Source organism: Chionomys nivalis, chromosome 7 (assembly GCF_950005125.1).
Source record: "Chionomys nivalis chromosome 7, mChiNiv1.1, whole genome shotgun sequence".
NCBI classification, from domain to species: domain Eukaryota; kingdom Metazoa; phylum Chordata; class Mammalia; order Rodentia; family Cricetidae; genus Chionomys; species Chionomys nivalis.
The window spans coordinates 6,347,292-6,361,109 of NC_080092.1; the positions used below are offsets into that span (position 1 = coordinate 6,347,292).

A 13,818-nucleotide genomic window follows, 5' to 3' on the forward strand; every position below is an offset into this window, starting at 1 on the left:
GTCACACTGCAATAGCCCATTGTGTACACTGCTAACGGTTTCCTTGTTCTGAGTTAACCTTTGGCCTAGGTGCTGCTTAGGAAAGCTTGTGAGGCTCCGCAGACTTGAGGAATATGAACGCTGCCACACAGGGAGAGATAATCATGAGGAAAAAGTTTAGGGGGTGATATGAGGAGAGGAGGCTGACCCCTGATCAGAGGACAATACTGAACTTCAGACGACTGATGCCTTTGTTCATACTCCTTGTAAAACATGCTGGCTGGAGATAGGAGGGGGGAAGGTGCGAACACACACACACACACACACACACACACACACACACACACATTTACTTTTGACCCTCTGTCTTCTCAGACTGATGGCTTCCTAGATTCCAGGCAGCTTTAGGATCCAGCCTGTCTCTGCTCGTTAGCATCTATGGTGACAGGCAGCACAAAGTCTGGGGCCGTACTCGGTCCTCCTTACCCATAGTCCTCCCGTGGAAAGCGCCCATGAAGGAGAGGATGCTGTAGTCAGGGCATCCAGGACTCTAGAATGAAAAAAAAATGCAGGCACAAGTCACCACTGTGAGCACTGGGGACTGTCTGCTACTCAGTAGACACAGACAAAGATAGGTGTCCATCAGAGGTCCTTCCCGGGGTGTGTGTGGTGGGGGCAGGAATGTAAACTAGACGTTAGCAGTCATACCCAGCCTGCAAGAGGCCTGTTTCGTTTGCACTCTTCATCAGCAGACTTAAAAGTTACAATTTTAAAACAAAGAAGTTTCACATCATTGTCTGGGCTTCTTCTGGCTTTCCACAAGGTCTGCCCCAGGTGACATTTTTCTACTCAGCCAGTGGCTGAGTGCCCCACAGTCCCTCTGCAGATTGGATGCTGCCAGCAGAGGGACCGGTTCTAGTTTCTGTGCTCCTCCAGTCTGCGCATGCTCCAGGTTGCCCTGGCTGCCACAGTCTTCTGCCGTGAGGCTGACCTGACATGGGAATTGGGCAGTGGTTCTCACTGAAAATGCACCAGCACCAGGAATGGCAAGGCGTCTGGAGAGGTTGGCCAGGGTCACCAGTAGGAGGAGGAATCCTATCTTTCTCTCTCCTCATGGCAGGCAGCTGCCACTTGGATTCTAGAGACTCAAGAATTCACTGCATAAGTTTTAGCCTCTTCCCAGCTCCAATCAGATGAGGAGGTGGTTCCTATTCACTTACCTTAAAAATATTGATTTATTTAATGCATTTGGGTATTTTGTCTGTGTGTCTGTGCACCACATGGATGCTTGGGGTCAAGGAGGTCAGAAGAAGGCATCGAATCCCCCAGGGCTGTAGCCACAGTTGGTTGTGAGCTGCCATGCAGGTCCTGGGAGTTGAACCTGGGTTCCATGTGAGTGTTCTTGATCTCTGAGCCACCGCTCCAACCCCAGAGCTGGGTACTTTACCCTCTATCCAGCGAGAGACTGCTAACAGGCTCTGGCTCCCTTGGGGAGAACTATTGCTGCCACACCTCAGACGCCTTAGCCCTGGGTTCTGGGAAGTTAGAGGTCCCTGCAGCATTCTCCCTGAGAAAAGCTCCTTGATCTCCTTCCACACATCCCAGAATACTCTCACCACTATTTCCTGTATACCTCCTGATTGTAAAGGTAACAGATGACCAAGCTAGGTTGGTGGCACAGGGCTATAATCCTACAGTACCCAGAAGGCAGATACAGCGGGATCTCTGCACATTTGAGGGCTACAGACTTCAGGGCAGCCTGGGTCTTATGGAGCAGTGCTATAAAACACAACAGAACAAAATGGCAACAGATACACATCATTAGGTACACCTCGATGTAGCTACTAAAAGTGAGGAATGAGGTCTAAAAATGTTGTTAGACCAAGCTGCTCGCAGATCGCAAGTGAGAATGAACCCCATCTCTAGCGTGCGTTCTGAGTTGGGAAGCCTGACATTTAGCTGATTTTTCTGCATGCTTGGACAGACTGGGTAATGCCCATCCTTTTTTGTTGTAATTGCTATGAACACCAGTGGAGTGGACATTTAGTGCAGGCATTCGTGCTGATGGTTTGGGTTGTTCTGGAGCTGAGTGTTACGGGAATTTTGTCTGTGCGTGCTGTAGTTCGATGCCCAAAGGAGTAGGGAGTGGGCTGGGGAGGCGGGGTTCACATTCAGCTGGGAATAAACTGCAATAGATCATAGAGTTCCCTGGCCAACTCTGGAGAAGGGAAAGAAAGGCCCTTGGAAGAGGAAGAGGCGGGGCCAAGAGGTTGTGGGGCACCTTTTTAAAAATTACTTAAAAAAATACCAATCCAAATTTCCACTCCCTCCCCTCCTCCCATTCCCCTCACACCCCATCCCCTCCAATCCTAAGAGAGGGCAATGCACCCCACCCTATGGAAAGTTCAAGGCCCTCCGTACTACATCTAGATTGAGCAAGGTATACATCCAAAGAGAATAGGATCCAAAGAAGCCAGTACATGCAGTAGAGACAAATCCCAGTGTGTGGGGCACTTTTGAGCCAGGAAGAGGACCATGGTGGTGTTGTGGTTGCTTGCGGTCATCTCAGGTTTTTTTTTTTTTAATAAAGATTTTTTAAAATATTTATTTATTTATTATGTATACAATATTCTGTCTGTGTGTATGCCTGCAGACCAGAAGAGGGACCAGACCCCATTACAGATGGTTGTGAGCCACCATGTGGTTGCTGGGAACTGAACTCAGGACCTTTGGAAGAGCAGGCAGTGCTCTTAACCTCTGAGCCATCTCTCCAGCCCTCATCTCAGGTTTTTATCCTTAATATTTATCCCCAAGTTTTATTTTTATAATAAATGGTAAGAAAAATCACTATACTCAAACATATTCATGCTTTCTATACTCGAGCATATTCATGGTTTCTGTAGACAGTCAAATTCAGGAGGTTGTTCTGGGAGACTATTGGCCAATAGGAAGAACACTACTCAGCCTTCGACTAAAAAATGAACCCCGGGTAGCAAAGCATGGGGACTCCTAAGTCAGAAGGATGGAAGACATTCACCTAGTGGCTGGGGTAGTGATGGAGGAGTTACTTTCATTTAATAAAGAAACTGCCTTGGCCCATTTATAGACCAGCCCTTAGGTGGGTGGAGTAGACAGAACAGGATGCTGGGAGAAAGAAGCCGAGTAGGGAGTCGCCATGATTCTCCCACTCCAGACAGACACAGGTTAAGATCGTCCCTGGTAAGCCAGCTCATGGTACTACACAAAATATTAAAAATGGGTTAGATCAATAAGTAAGAGCTAGCCAATAAAAAGCTAAAACTAATGGGCCAAACAATGATTAAAAAAATACAATTTCCATGTAATTATTTCGGGACATAAGCCATGCGGGAGGCTGGATGCCGGGGACACAGCCCTGCCGCTCCTCCTATTACAACAGGGTAGGATCCCAAATGAGCGAGGGAGTAGGCCCAGCCACTCCTACAAGATAATTACATGGTGTGCGTGTGTGGTTTTGTGGGGTTCCAGTACTGAACACAGGTTGTCAGGCTTGGGAGTAAGCAGGTTTACTGAGCCCCTCTCCGGCTCTGCACTTACCTGGTTAACCATGCAGGACTCCAGCTCCTCCTTTGAGAAACCTCTCTGGCCTCGTTCCTTACTCTTCCAAAAGAGAACAGATTAGAACAGAGACATGCTGAGGTCAAAGGGGTGTTCCTACTCCCACCAAGGTGATGCTTAATCCAGACAAATTGAGTATGTTCCTAAGTGTTGACTTAATATCTATCATGACATGTCTGGATAGACACATGACACTAATTGAACTTGCAACGGAATAAATGCAGGCAGTGCTATATGATCTATTACTATTTTATCAACAGCAACCAGGGGTCGTCAAAATGGGACAGTTTACGTCAGGAAAAATTGTGGCTGTAACCCTCCTGGCAGGAATAAAGATATTTGGCTGTCTGGCTATTAAAACAATGGACCCCAAAGAAATTGAAATTTTCCCTGGGGTCTCATGTTGTGAGTAAAACGTGCTAAAGCCCAAGGGGCAATTAGAGGGGGAACTTGTCTCCTTGAGAAAGAAACATTTACAAATTATCAGAACCTTACAGAAGAGATTAGCTCTGACAGTGGTGGGTGGGATCACGCCCTGTCCTGGACTGCTTAGTTTGCTTAGGTATAGAAATCTCTTACTTAAACCTGAGACTCATGTCTGAACCTAGAAGACAGACTTGGGATGTGATCAGACCTCTTTTATTTGTCCCTCTTCAAATCTTCCCCCCACCTTTTTTTTTTTTTTGGTGCAACAGGGTTTCTCTGTAGCTTTGGAGTCTGTCCTGGAAACTCACTCTGCAGACCAGGCTGGCCTTGAACTCACAGAGATCCACCTGTCCCTGCTTCCCAAGTGCTGGGATTAAGGGCATGCATTACCACAGCCTGTCTTAAATCCCCAGGTTTTGCTTTTAACTATTAATTTGTCTCTTTCATTAGCTTCTTGAGAACAGGTGGCCAAGCCTGCGTTGTGAGGCTCGACCCTAATAAGTCCATTAACATTGACAGCAGAATCTAAGCCTTTGTGCGACATTACACTGGGGTGTTGGGGAAGCCCCAACGAAGCTCTCTAGACCAGCAACCCCTTCACAGGGGTCCTCTAAAATCATCAGAAAACACAGATTATGATTCATAGCAGTAGCAAAATTACAGCTATGGAGTAGCAACAAAAGTAATTTTATTGTTGGGGTAAGCACAACACGAGGAGCTGTATGAAAGGGTAGTGCCATTAGGAAGGTCGAGAACCTCTGCTCGAGATTATATCCAAGTTGAACACTGTGGTGGTGGGGAGTCAGAGCGGGGCTGCTCCTGCCCCAGAGCTTACCCGGTACCACATGAAGATGGTCTTGAATGCGTTCTCATTAGAGCAGGAGCCACAGGCCATGGTGATGAGCTGGGACATGCCTTTGGGTGCCACCTGCAGAGGGAGCCCACTATGAGTAATTTGGACCCCATTTCTATTCCCGGGGCTGACTCTTCCAGCATTGGTGGGAGATTGAGGGAGGCAGGGAGGGAGCACCATGGATGCATCAGAAACAGCAGGTTAGAAGGGTGGGCTCAGTCTTTTGGGGGTGGAGAATAAGCTCAGGGAGATCTTTGAGGTCAACAGAGAGGAAAGAAAGTACGAGAAACGTCAGCGGAGCCCAGTCCAGTGTGGTTGTGTACACCCGTCAATCTCAGCACTGGCTGGGACTACACAGTGACTCTGTCTCAAGTGTAACAATAAGGGGCATGTGTGAAACTATCAGTTCTGTCTGTGTCTCCTGAGGCACCCGTACTTCGAAGAGGCTACGCCGAGGTTCTCAGTGACTCTAATACATCGGCCAGAAGAACTGGAAAGGTGACCAAGGATGACCAAATCCCTCACACCAAGCTCTCACCACAGGACATGCGCACATTTCCCCACACATTGTCCTACACACAAAACCCCTTCTTTCCTTCAAAAGAAAAGTTAAAAACCTTCTTATGGCTGGAGATGTGGCTCAGTTGGTAGAGAGCTTGCCCGGCATGCACAAAGCCCTGGGTTCAGATTCCGAGCCCTGCATAACATGGGTATGGTGACACTCTCCTGTGATAAATAGGTCCAGGAGGATCAAAAGTTTAAGGCTATCCCCATAGTGAGTGTGAAGCTATCCTGGGCTACATAGACCACGCATTTGAGACCATTCTGGGCTATATGAACTCTGTTTACATACACATACAAAACTATTTATGAGAGAGTCAGGTAAAAAGTCAGTCATTTCAGCAAAGCTGTCTCTTATCACCTCCTCCCAAGGCATCCCTCCCTCCCTCCCTCCCTCCCTCCCTCCCTCCCTCCCTCCCTCCCTCCCTTCCCTTTTCTCTTAACTCTGAGACAGGGAATCATGGACCAGACAGCTACCGCAGCAGCTGCCGTCTGCCCACCCCTCCTTCCTGGCTATGGATCTCATCCTTCCTTGACCCCGCCATGGCCACTTCTGAGGACAGACAGGCTGGAAGGCGGACTACAAACTTGGGAAGGGTTATCCCCCAAACTCACCGACATCAAGGACTCCCGGAGCTTGTCAACAAAATTCTCTGGAGGCAGGATGCCCAAGGCAGGTCTGTTGATGAAAGTACTCTGTAAAAGAACAGCAGACAGACACATCAGCTCTTGGGGGGCCGACCCAGGTCCTGTTCCACACTGTGCCTTTATGTAGTTGTGGGGGTCAGATAGGCTCTAAGTGGCACTGTGGGCTCATTGGTGTTATTTTAGTGTTTTTTTTTTTTTTTTTTTTTCAGGGAGACAAAGTCTCTCGTAGCACAGGCTGGCCTGGAATTCAATATTGTACCTTAATTTTAAAAGGTGGGGAGGGGCACTCTATGGCCGCAGCAGGGGCTGGAGAGCTGGCTTGGTGCGTAAAGCACCATGTAAATGTGAGGACCTGAGTTCAGATCCCCAGAATGCACGTAAAGTTGGATGCGGTAGTGAGCGTCCATAATCCCAGGGTCGGGATACGAGGCGGAGATGGGAGAATTCTGGGAAGCTCAGGCCAGCTGCCCGGAGAGCACAGTGGGAAGCAAGAGACTGTCTGTCCTTGTTGTTCTCGGTGGAAGACAGGGACTGACACCTGAGACTGCCCTCTGACCTCTACACGTGTGCTGCGGTGCATGTACCCCTGTACACTCACAAACACGCAAGTGCATGCATGCGCGTGTGTACACACACACACAAGGAGGTATGCTGGTGGAGCTGCTGAATAACAGAGAAAAAAGTCGGAACATCACAAGCATCTTTACGTCAATCATCCCCTGTCTCCCATTTTCATAGATACAGGTCCAGAGAACTCGTCCCCTCTGCAAGGAAACCAACAGTGTGAGTTGATGCTGAGCCGATGTTTGCTTCTCACATCGGAGAAGTGTAAGGACCGAGATCAAGATGTTTGTTCAAAGATGAGTCTGCCCTGCCCTGTGGTTGCTGGGAGGTCCACAGGCTGAGAAAGACGACAGGAGCACACTTCCAAAGAAAAGAGAAATGTGCATTGACTTTCAAATTGTGATAAAAATTTATCTTCAAATGGCCTCTGGCTGAGGGATAGTACTGCAAGCCCCTAAGTGAGGCAGATCCCATATTAACACAACTTCAGGGGCTGGAGCTGAGGTTCGGGTGGTAGAGACTCGCCTAGCAGGTCGAAGCTCTGGGCTCTATCCTCAGCACAACATAGATTAGGTGTGCTGGCACACCTCTGTAACCCCAGAACTGGGGAGTTGGAGCAGGAGGGTCAGAAGCTCAAGGTTAGCCTTACCTACAAAGTGAGTTTGAATCCTGGCTATATGAGAGACACTGTCTCAAAAATCCCCAAACAAAACAAAGTCAAAATAATTAATGGTAAGTCATTTAAAATGGAGCCCCAATGACTTTATCTTTAAAATGAAGAGAGCACGTTGTGCCCATCTTTGTGCACAGGGGTTATAGGAACACTCTAGGAGGTTGTGGCTTCCCACCTGTGGCCTTCCTCCTTGCCCCACTCCACCAGCAAGGAATGATCCCAGAGAGCGGGCAACAGTGGACCAGAAGGAAGTACGGTGCATCTGTCACCCACTCCCTGGTAGTCACTGGTCAGATGAACAGATGAGTATGGGGGAGGGGAGGGGCGTACTTTACAGCCAGTGAATTCAGAATAGTCCAGGATTTCAAGAGAACGATGAAGGAAGCACTCTGTGCTCAAGGACACAGTTGGAGGTCGACCCGGAGCCCAAGTCCCTTCCTTGTCTGGGTGCTGGAGCTGGCCCTCATGCTAGTGTGGAAAACACTGCAGTGGACCAAGAGCAGAGCAGTCCTGGGGATTCACCGTCGGACACATACCAGCAGGGACTGGCCGCAGAGAGACTGCTCAAGGGGTAGAGTGAGGTCACTCGGAAGTGGGCCTGGACTGTAAACTGGCACACTGAACGCAACTTGGCACCTTGGCTCGGATTCTAGGGCACATCACAAAGAAAAGCACTGTGTAGACTGGTGAGTTCCAAGTGGAGGCTGTGTCCGGTCCTGAGCAGCGTCAACCTGCATGCGCATTTGGAGAGCGACCTCCACGACGGGCAGCAGAAGAAAGGAGGCATGAACCGTCTCTGCAGTTTGTAAATCAAAAAGTAATCTCTTGCTATGAATAAGAACATTTATTATAAGCCGGGCGGTGGTGGCGCACGCCTTCCATCCTAGCTCTCGGGAGGCAGAGGCAGGTGGATCTCTGAGTTTGAGGCCAGCCTGGTCTACAGAGTGAGTTCCAGGACAGCCAAGGCTACACAGAGAAACCCTCTCTCGAAAAACCAAAAACCAAAAACCAAAAGGGAAAAAAAGGGACACTTATTATAAAAAGTAGGAATTGGGATGGTGTGGCATAGATTCCTCTCAAGCTCAAGGCCAGTCTGGAGTCCACAGAGAGGTCTGGGTGGAGGGTATTGCTCCATTGGCAGAGCGCTCACCTACCATGCACAAAGCTCCAGGCTCTGTGCCTAGCACTGCAGAAATCTAGTATGGTGGCTCACGCCAGCAAACACAAGCATTTGGGAAGTGGAGGCAGGAAGCTCAGAAATTCAAGGCTGTCCTTAGCTACATAGGGAGGCTGAGGCCAGTCTAGATTCCAGGAGACCCTGTGTCAGAAACACACACACACACACCAGAACAGACAAGTGGAGGTTGCACTGGGATGTAGGGACTTTAAGACACTTCCCTGTCTTGGACATGATCCGATAATAAGCTCAATGCAAGTCTGAACTGTGCCATTGCTCCACTGGGGGAGACTCAGGACAGGGAGGCCCCAGCAACCATTCTCCTGATGGCTTGGGGATGTGGTTTAGAAAGTGGGATACATCCATACCTTTGAAGCTTCTCCTGCTTTGTGTCCCCTCCTTGGCAGGACTAAAAGATGCAGAGGGGGCAAGAAGGATGAGAATTACGAACTGTGAACTCTCCTCACTGCTGAGGACCAGAGAGGTCGGGCAATTTGTCCCAAGACACACAGACAGGCCACCAGCATGGGCTTGCTGGCTTCTGTTGGCATTCTGGGCCAGGCCCTCCAGGTACCTCTGCTCAGAAATGCGAATGCTGGGCACACATTTGCTTGACACAACTGGAGACCTTGGTTCATTGGCAGGGACCTTAAAGGCATCTCCTTCTGGCTCTGACCTACTCACGGGGCCTGTGAGAAGTCAACAACTCTCACACCAGGGTGGGAATGAAGTGCTGCCACGGGCTGCAGAAAAAAGGCCCCCAGAGGGCGACAGGCGGCCTGGCAGCTTGACTGCCTATCTGGGCCCAGAAAAGATGTGGGGGTGGTGTTCTTGCTCAACAAAGCGTGACATTAAGAACAGAAGATATCTGGGACACGTGGCTGCAGAATCAAATGAGGACAGGCTTCCAGAAGGCTTGCCACCAGCTTGGCTGTCTTAAAGTGCAGTAAGGGGAGAGAGAACTGGCTTTGACTGCGTAGCCTCGGGCAAGTTGCCTAACATCTCTGAACTTCAGGACCTTCATCTGCCAATGTGGGCACCTCTTGCCAGGTATCAACAGAGAGAGACTTGAAGAGAAAAGGCATAGAGAGAGTACAGAGCTCAGGCTTAAGAACGGTAGAACCGGCCTGGAAGTCACAGACTGGCGAGTGTCTTACTTGCCCCTCGTTTGCATCCATCCCAGGTGCAGGGAAGCCCAGCCGCAGCTGCCACTCATGGCTATGTGACTACACACAGGCTGGCCAAATGCACAGTGCACAGCGTGGGGAAAATGTATTGAGATGACCCTGGAGACATGAGAACGGGAACCCAGATAGATTCCACAAGGGCCCGTATCCATTTCTGAAGAGACATGACATCACTTCCTTCACAGTAGTGCTAATGTGGCCAAGAGGACTGACAGAAAGCCAGGTGTGTGGGGGGTGATTAGAAAGTGGGTGAAGCTCTTGCTGGACAAATATGAGGACCAGAATAGAACCCAAGGACATGTGTGGTGGGTTTGGTGGTCCACCTGTAATTCCCACCTTGAACAGTTTAGATGAAGGTGAAGGTGAGGACCAGTCCTTGCCTGGGTAAGACGTGGCAGGTATGTGGGGTAGGCAGGGAAGGTCCCTGTGAGTCCCTGTGCGATCAGGAAGACGTCGTTGCAAAGATCAGGATCCTTGCGTCTTGACATCATGTGTTGCTGGGGAGACTGCCTCCGCAGGCAGCTGACACTGCAAATATGTGTGACATGTTTGTTGACACATTCTCTCAGCACCAGCTGCCAAGGCATCTGGGATCCGCACAAGTTTTGAAACAAAGCAGCTTTGAACGTAAACACATCCTCTGAGCCTCTGGCTTCACTGGCCACCTTCGAGGGGTTCCCCCTTGCACCTGCTCAGTGAACTGGAGGCGAGACTGTCCTCCAGTCCCTCCCATGCAGGACATGCCAACTGATCATGGCTCTTTCAGAAGAGCTTTACTTTTGAGGTTAAAAAGGAGTTTTTGGAACAGGGTCTTTTGTAGCCCAGGCTAGCCTTGAATTTGTTCTACCGCCAAAGATGGCCTGGAACATCTGATACTGCATGTACCTCCTGAGGACTGGAATTAGAGTCACGCACAGCTACATACAGTTTGTACAATGCCTGGGATTAAACCCAGGGCTTCCTGCAGGCTAGGCAAGAGCTACATTCCCAGCACAGTTAAGAGTGGAGCTCACTTCTTGACTAGGATTGGGCTTTTTTCGTTCCTTGCTTTCCTTTAGGGATCAAGTTTCCTGACATGGGTGGACAAGGATATCCTCCTCCGAGTCACACAGAAACACACACACACACACACACACACACACACACACACCACACTAAGTGTTGGATAGGATATGAAGTGATGGAGACCCCCTACCCCAATGCTGGTGGGAAGGGAAATCAAGTCTGCAAATGTGACCAGTTGCCTCTTGTTCCCGCCGCCGTGCCCTCCCCACCATGATGATGCACCCTCAAATTATGATGGTGTACCCCCAAATTATGAGTCAAAATAAGCACTTCCCTCCTTAAGCTGCTTATGTTATAGCAAATGAGAAAGCTAATAAGGCAGATATATAATCTTCCTGCTCTTTAGTTTCTTCATCTATTAAGCATCCCTGAAACACAGAATTTTACTATTATAAAGCATAGACCATATAGGTGGTTATGGGTGTATGTGGTATGCTCAACATACAATATACACATGCATTAAGGTTTGGTAAAAATATCAGTCCGGGTGGTGGTGGCACACGCCTTTAATCCCAGCACTCGGGAGGCAGAGGCAGGCGGATCTCTGTGAGTTCGAGGCCAGCCTTATCTACAAGAGCTAGTTCCAGGACAGGCCCCAAAGCTATAGAGAAACCCTGTCTCGAAAAACAAAAAACAAACAAACAAAAAAGACATATATTTAAGAGCCGGATGGTGGTGCACACCTTTAATCCTAGCACTCAGGAGGCAGGGGCAAGCGGATCTCTGTGGGTTTGAGGCCAGCCTGGTCTACAGAGCTAGTTCCAGGACAGGTTTCAAAGCTACACAGAGAAACCCTGTCTCAAAACAAAACAACAAAACAAAACAAAACAAAAATCTTAAAGAGCAGAACACAATACTTTGCACATATACATTGTTCATATGTTAAGTGTTATCATTGTCTTTTGCCTATCCAGCACTGCGTCCTTTACTCTGTAGCCTAAATGTGGTTACAATTCTCAACTGACATGTGGGGTTAGGTGACTGTCTGCATGGGAGTAGGGGCGCTGAGTTTTTCTCATTGTCCTAATTACATTCTGTCACTGTGACTAGTACCACAAATAAAACATCTTTGGGAGGTAAGGCTTGTTTGTCTTACAGGTTACAGTCCATCTCTGTGGGAGCCAGCACAGGAGCTCAAGGCAGGAACCTGGAGGCAGGAACTGAAGCAGAGTCAGGAGGAGCTGCTGCTTACTAGCATGTTGCCTGTAGCTTGCTTGAGTATTTTTTAAATAAAATTTATTTTGTTTTGCCGGGCGATGGTGGCGCACGCCTTTAATCCCAGCACTCGGGAGGCAGAGGCAGGTGGATCTCTGTGAGTTCGAGACCAGCCTGGTCTACAGAGCTAGTTCCAGGACAGGCTCCAAAGCCACAGAGAAACCCTGTCTCGAAAAACCAAAAAAAAAAAAATTTATTTTGTTTTATGTGCATGCCTAAGTGTATGTGTGTGCAGCACATTCATACAGGAGCCTGTGGAGGTCAGAAGAGGTAACGGATTCCCTGGAACTGGAGTTACAGACAGATGTGAACATGTAGGTGCTAGGATCCCAATCCAGGTCCTCTGCAAGAGCAACAAGTGCTCTTAACTATTAAGCCATCTCTCTAGTCCCTCTTTTTACACAACCCAGGAGCACTGCCCAGGGGTAGCACCGCCCACGGTGATCTGGACCCTCCCACATCTATCAAGAAAATGTCCTATAGATACGCCCACAGAACAATGGAATGGAGGCATTTCCTCTACTACTGAGCTTCTGCTCTTCTCAGGAGACTCTAGTTCAAGTTGAGGAAACCCAGGCAGCACCTCAGTAAGGCATCTGAGGGCCTGGCACAGGATACGGGCTCAGCAAGCATCTGGAGTGCTGAGAATGAACCACATCTAAAGATGCTTAGTGAGGCTGATCATTGGCAGATTGTCTGCACATCAGGGAGACGTACCGTGTTTTGAGGCTGTTGGATGAGTTTCGCCAGAGCTGGATGGTTGTAACCTGGGGAGAGGAGGGTACAGGAATGTTAGAGAAGGCCATGGCATCTGAAGTTTCTTTCCGCCCCAGTTCTCTTTCAACTCCAACACAGAGAGCTCTGAGCCCTGACTCAGAAGTCTCTGTCAGTGCAGCCTGGAGAGCTCCAAGTTCCCTGAAGACACTGGGGCGTTTGTTCAGGTTTGAGACCTGCTGGACCAGTGAAACACGAGGAGGTAAAGGCAAGGTCCGTGCCAGTATCAGCAGGTCAATGCAACAAACTGTGTGTGGTCCTGCCTCATTTCCCAGTGCCCATGGGCTGAGGTGGAACCCAATAAGTGCTACTCTAAGGACTAAGGGACATCACCTACAATGTCACATGACCACCATGTCACATGCCACATTCTGCCTTCCTACACACTTGCATGTTCCCAGGGTCCTGCCGCATTTACTTTCCAGAGGGGCTGATGCTACACAATTTACAGCCATCAACAGCACGTTGGGTACGTAAACTATGACTCAGGCACACAATGAGACCTTGCAATGTCACCATGCAGCCGGAGAGACGGATGAGAGAGGTCCGTTTGCGCTGTTGGAGTCAGTGGTGAGATCTGCTATCAAGCGAAAAGGGGGTGGATGGAAAGAAGGGATGCGCACGTATGCTCTGAATAGCTTGTTAGAGGGAACCAAGAATAATGGCTCTTTCAGATCACCTCAATAGAGGCGGGGAAAAAAAAGCATTTGGTAAAACGCAATGTTGGTTCATGATAAAAACACTCAGCAAGCTAGGTATTGAAGTTGGAATCTAGTAGTTCAAGGTCATCCTTGACTATGCAGTGAGTTTGAGGTCAGCCTAGGATCTGTCTTCAAACAAACAATAAATAAGGAGGGCTGGTGAGATGACTCAGCAGGTAAAGTGTATGCCCCAAAGCTGAGACAAGAGTTAAATCCTTAGAATCTACATAAAGCTGGAAGGCAGGAATTGACGTCCTGCGACCTCCCTACACATACTATGGTATACGGCTATATGTGTGCACAAACACACAATAACAACAATAACAATAATAGAAAACAAACAAAAATATCCCCAAAGCAAAATCCAAAAGCAAAAGTGACCAAAAGCACCTCAATTT

The 13,818-nt window shown here is 48.8% G+C and overlaps 1 protein-coding gene across 1 annotated transcript in view; it reads right to left on the reverse strand.

The window, feature by feature from the left end:
• Abat (4-aminobutyrate aminotransferase) overlaps nucleotides 1–13,818 on the reverse strand; it is a 95,992-nt gene that overhangs the window by 15,118 nt on the left and 67,056 nt on the right. Inside the window, exons 6-10 of the mRNA XM_057775637.1 lie at nucleotides 12,663–12,712; nucleotides 6,032–6,112; nucleotides 4,838–4,930; nucleotides 3,556–3,618; nucleotides 466–529 (exon numbers count right to left, since the gene is read on the reverse strand). Of these exons, the coding sequence (XP_057631620.1) occupies nucleotides 466–529; nucleotides 3,556–3,618; nucleotides 4,838–4,930; nucleotides 6,032–6,112; nucleotides 12,663–12,712 (351 nt within the window). The remainder of the gene's footprint in view (nucleotides 1–465; nucleotides 530–3,555; nucleotides 3,619–4,837; nucleotides 4,931–6,031; nucleotides 6,113–12,662; nucleotides 12,713–13,818) is intronic.